This window comes from Schistocerca piceifrons, chromosome 3 (genome assembly GCF_021461385.2).
Source record: "Schistocerca piceifrons isolate TAMUIC-IGC-003096 chromosome 3, iqSchPice1.1, whole genome shotgun sequence".
Taxonomy (NCBI): Eukaryota; Metazoa; Arthropoda; class Insecta; order Orthoptera; family Acrididae; genus Schistocerca; species Schistocerca piceifrons.
Genome location: NC_060140.1, coordinates 648,888,274 through 648,893,481, shown reverse-complemented (window position 1 = coordinate 648,893,481; position 5,208 = coordinate 648,888,274). Strand labels below are relative to the sequence as shown.

At 43.1% G+C, this 5,208-nt stretch overlaps 1 protein-coding gene across 1 annotated transcript; it reads left to right on the top strand.

The window, feature by feature from the left end:
• Window positions 1–4,031: 4,031 nt before the first annotated feature.
• LOC124788937 (trypsin-1-like) lies at window positions 4,032–4,598 on the top strand. Its single transcript, XM_047256224.1, has one exon. It carries the CDS (start codon window positions 4,032–4,034, stop codon window positions 4,596–4,598), a length of 567 nt encoding a protein of 188 aa, XP_047112180.1.
• Window positions 4,599–5,208: the final 610 nt, after the last annotated feature.

Sequence of the window (5,208 nt, the reverse complement as noted above, 5' to 3'; positions counted from 1 at the left end):
GGGTTCCCGGGTTCGATTCCCGGCGGGGTCAGGGAATTTCTCTGCCTCGTGATGGCTGGGTGTTGTGTGCTGTCCTTAGGTTAGTTAGGTTTAAGTAGTTCTAAGTTCTAGGGGACTGATGACCATAGATGTTAAGTCCCATAGTGCTCAGAGCCATTTGAACCATTTGAACCAGATGGCGTTGCGGGTATGTGACGCGGTAACAAAAGTACGTAACCGGAGCAGACATGGACAGGAGTCACCCTATCGAAGATGCGGGCTGCAAATGGGGAAATCCACGGAGATAAGCGACTTTGACAAAGGGCAGTTTATTATTAGGTTGAGCCTGTGAACGAGTATTTGGACCATCTCCGGAAGCGTACGAAGAGGAACATAGGTCTGTGGCCTTCCTTATGCTGGAGGCTTATCGTTTAAGATTGAACGAATTTTAAGGAATTTTAACATTAAGAGTGTGTTCCGTCCACCTTCTAAGATTAGGGCTCTTCTCGGCTCTGTGAAGGATGATTTGGGACTTAGGAAACCCGGGGTGTACAAAATCCCTTGTCAATGTGGGAAAGCTTACGTTGGCCGTTCTATTCGCAGAGTGCATGACAGGTGTGTGGAACATCGCCGTCACACGAGACTACAACAGCCGGAAAAATCGGCCGTAGCAGAAATGAAATTTGAGGAAACTGTTGTGATTGCCAACATTTCCGGTTTTTGGAATCGTGTCTATAAAGAGGCGATTGAAATTAGGTTGGCTGATAATTTAATCAACAGAGACAATGGGTTTCCTCTTAGCAAAACGTGGAATCCTGTATTATCTCGCATCAAAACTGAACGTTCTTCGGTGCGTCTTGATTGCGATATATCGTTGCCAGCAGTGTTTCACTAAGGGCGGCGCCACCTCCCTGTTTTGTAAGGCAGAAACCGTGATGGGCGGCGTATGCGCCGTGTACTGAACGGTGGCCTATATAGGACGCCGAATTGCAATCTTGCGTCAGTTCTCAGCGGGACTCATCAGCAGAAGCAGCATTTCCTGAAGATGGCGAACAGTTGGATCGCTGAAATATCGAGTCAAGTTGATTTTAGGATCCGGCAGCAAACCCGAAGAGACTTTCAAGACTTATTACGCCGGGAAAGCCTACGTAATCACAGTCTTCATCTGACTGGGAATTAATTACCTGTGGTGTTCCTCAAGGTTCCATCCTGGGTTCGTTGCTTTTTCTTGTCAGCATTAATGACCGCTCTTCTGTTACATTGCCAGATGCTAAGTTTCCTTTGTTTACACATTATATAAACATTGCAATAAGTAGCAAGTGAAGTACAGATTTAGAAGTGGCTGCTAATCAAATTTTCGCTGACATTAATAAGTGGTTTCAAGCTAACTTATTGCCAGTAAAAATTGAAAAGACCCACTATATACAGTTCAGAATCGGTTAGAAATTTCCGTCCAGTATGTGTTTAACATGTGAAGATATGCAGATCCAAGAGGTTGGCGCTGTTAGATTTCTGGGATTACAGTTCGACAGTAAGTTCATTTGGAAAGCGCATATCACAGAATTTCTGAAGCGAAGTCTGTATTTGTAGTGAGAATGATGTCAGATGTAGGAGATACAATTACAAAGAAAACTTGCATATTTTGCTTACTTTCATTCTATTATGTCGTATGGGATCATATTCCAGGGTAACTAATCAAATCGAGCAAAAGCATTTAGTGTGCAAAAGCGTATAACAAGACTCATTTGTGGTGTAAAAACAGCATATAGAGCCCTGTTCAAGGAAATTAGTATTCTAACAACTGCTTCTCAGTTTATATCTTTCTTAACGAAATGCGTTGCAAGTAATATGTCTCTGTTTCCAACTAACAGCTCAATACGTAGTATCAGTACTAGGAATAAGAACAATCTACATAAAGACCTAACATGACTTACCTTGGTCCAAAAAGGAGTCCAACATTCAGGAACACACATTTTCAATAAATTGCCAACAACCATTAAATACTGGGTTTCAGATAAAGCACAGTTAAAACAGAGTTTGAAAGACTGTTTGATAGGCACCTTCTTCTACTCCATGGATGAATATCTTAATAGGGACTGTTAAACCAACTTCAGTAAAATATTTCTGATTTGACAGCATTTTGTCGCAGAAGTCAAGATTAGATGTTTGGGTATGATAAATCTATTAAAAGTACATAAATGTGTTTCATTCTGACATGGTATTAATTCTGTAAATGATAACAGTTAGAGTTTAATGTAAAGTATTCACATATTTTGACAATCCCCTGACAAATGATCAGGGTCGAGGGTATTTTAATCAAACACACACCCTCGAGAGTCATCTTATTTTTGGGTCTATGGAACGAAAACTGAATCAAATCTAATCTAATCTGGAATAACAGGGAGCTATAGGGCTATCCGACGTCAAGGTATGGAGATCATTTACTTCTTGCTGTAACAGCTTGTGCAGTCTTCTGTCCATTTCTGAATTCGAACTGAAATGAGTCCATTAGAGCTTAAATTTTTGGTTACAAACGGTATGTCCATCATTCTAGTCAACAATTTATGAATGTGGGATGGACAATTATGATTTCTTCCTTTATTCGACAAGACAAGTTTTCTGTTTGTATATTCGGAAAGTGACGTCAAATAACTCTGTAGATCCAGTTGCAACCTCTCGATTTTATACTTACCAGGCACTGTAATGTGACTTCGTGTCAGAAACTGAATAACCACATTTTACAACATGGACCACTTCGAAAGGTACTGGAAAGAACTGGCATGGATGTGGAGCTATGCTGAATCCAACGTTGTGGTCATTTGCACTAGGTTTTCAGCTGAGGGTCCATGGCGCGTACAGCTCGATCATAGGTGTAAATCCGGGGAGTAGGTGGATTGGGGAGTAAACGGATCCTGGTGCTCCTCGAATCACACACGGATGCTAAGAGTTGTGTGAGACGTTGCATTGTCCTGCTAGCAGGTAACTTCCTGTAGGAGTGGACGTGGTCGACATTGACAGACTCAAACTTGCAATGAACCGCAATGAGGAGATCGCCCAGGGAATGCCACGAAAACATTCCGCAGATCGTAACGCTCCCTCCTTCGGCTTGGACAATCCCGACGACAGTGGCAAGGTTTTTGCTTTCAGACATTTCACGACCGTACGCGCTAACAGTCATCTGTCCGATAGAGCATGAAAGGTGACATATCTGAAAAGATTACTTGTCGCCACTCAGTGGACGTCCGCTTGCAATCCTGACACGCAAATTCCAACCTTCCTCACCGATGAAGGGCAGTTAGCAGGGATGCACGAACCAGGCGCCTGCTGCAGAGGCTCATGGGTAACAACGTTCGCTGAAGGATTGTGATTTTGCATTGGGACATTTTGCCATGCACATAAATGGTATATTTCAACCATAGCGGCATGCGAACAGTTTACAGACTTAGCCATTGCGGAAGTGCTTCCATCCTTGGCCTGAAAGCAAAGGATCATGGCATTTTGTTGGTCAGATAAATCACTCCGTTTCCGCATTACGCCAACGACTGCGCCGTTTTCCGCGTCGTCCCGAAGCGCTTTATGTACCCTCCACTGCTAGTGCTGCCACCTGCCGTCTGTGAGTGGTTACTACGATCGCAGGTTCGAATCCTGCCTCGGGCATGGATGTGTGTGATGTCCTTAGGTTAGTTAGGTTTAAGTAGTTCTAATTTCTAGGGGACTGATGACCTAAGAAGTTAAGTCCCATAGTGCTCAGAGCCATTTGAACCATTTTTTTCTATGAGTGGTTACCGCAGGTTGGCAACATAGGTCACATTAATGTGATTCGACCATGTAGTACCTGACAAGCTGTATGTTTTACATAGCAATTCATCATTCTGTTCATGTCACATGTTCAAAACAGAATTCATTTCATGATGTGTGACGTCGTGTCATTAAATATGTGATGGTTTCCTTCTCACACGTATTCTTTCTTTCTGTTTACCCGTCTGTTGTACTTGATACGGTACATAAAATGCAACAAAATCGATATTAAAATTGAACTATTACTGAGAGATATGGAGGTAGATGAAGTGAAACCACTCTATGTGCGCTCATTGTCTTGCTTGAAAGTGGCTGATAAGTTTGCAGAGGCGCAGATAACCGATAAGACGGCCGACACTGAACAAGACGAGCGCCAGTGCTGGGAACAGCCAAGCGCAGCCATGTTGAAGGCAGCCTTAGCCCTATTTCTGCTATTTGCAGTCTGCTGTGCTGCGCCTTCCACGGCATCTCGCAGGCTTCTTACACTCGAGGTCGATGATCGGATTTTAGGAGGTGAGGTCGCGAACATCTCCGACTGCCCGTGGATGGTCTCAGTAGAGTACTTGGAGGCTCACCGCTGTGGCGGCACCATCGTCAGCTCCAACTGGGTGATGACTGTTGCTTCGTGCATCTGGGGCACCACCCCCAACAACTTTGCCCTGCGGGTCGGCACTTCAACGCGCGGGAGCGGTGGCACCGCGTACCTAGCTACCCAGTTGTTCTGGCACGACGATTACGTTCCTGCCACATCAGACAAGGACATTGGTTTCTTCCAGACCACTGATTCTATTTCCTTTGATGACAACGTCCAGGTACTGTGAACAGCTTTATGTCAGAACTCATTCAAGAAATATTTAGCTTTTACAGATTCAAGAACTTAACTTTTACAGGTTCAAGATACATAAACCATCTTCCGCAACTGGACCCCGTATTAAAATCATTTCAGTCTCAGTCGCTGCAGACCTCTGAAAATACAAAACGATACTTCTTACTAAACTGTTTCTGAATTCTCCACTCTTAGTTCTCCGACAGACCAAATGTGATTATCCATCGCTAATTATATCACTCATTTCTGAAAATGCAATTTTAATTAATATTTTTATTTATTTCGGTTATTTATTGCCATTGTTTTAAGACATTTTGGAAAATTCATACATTTTAGTTGCTGGACTCAACAATGGAAACGATGGGGCTTCTGATAAAGTCGCACATCAATTGAAACATTACATCACCAGATGATCAAGCTTTTCCCGAGGAATGTGCATTTCCTTTGTTTCACGACAGGGATCTTTTGAAGCCTATCTGATACTTTATTCACAGAGCTGTTGGTCAATATCGCTTTGGAAGTAAATTGCAATAGTATGGTTAACTGACTCCATTTTGAACTGCGTGCAGGACCCGTTACACTCTTTTGATATTCAGCAGTGGCCT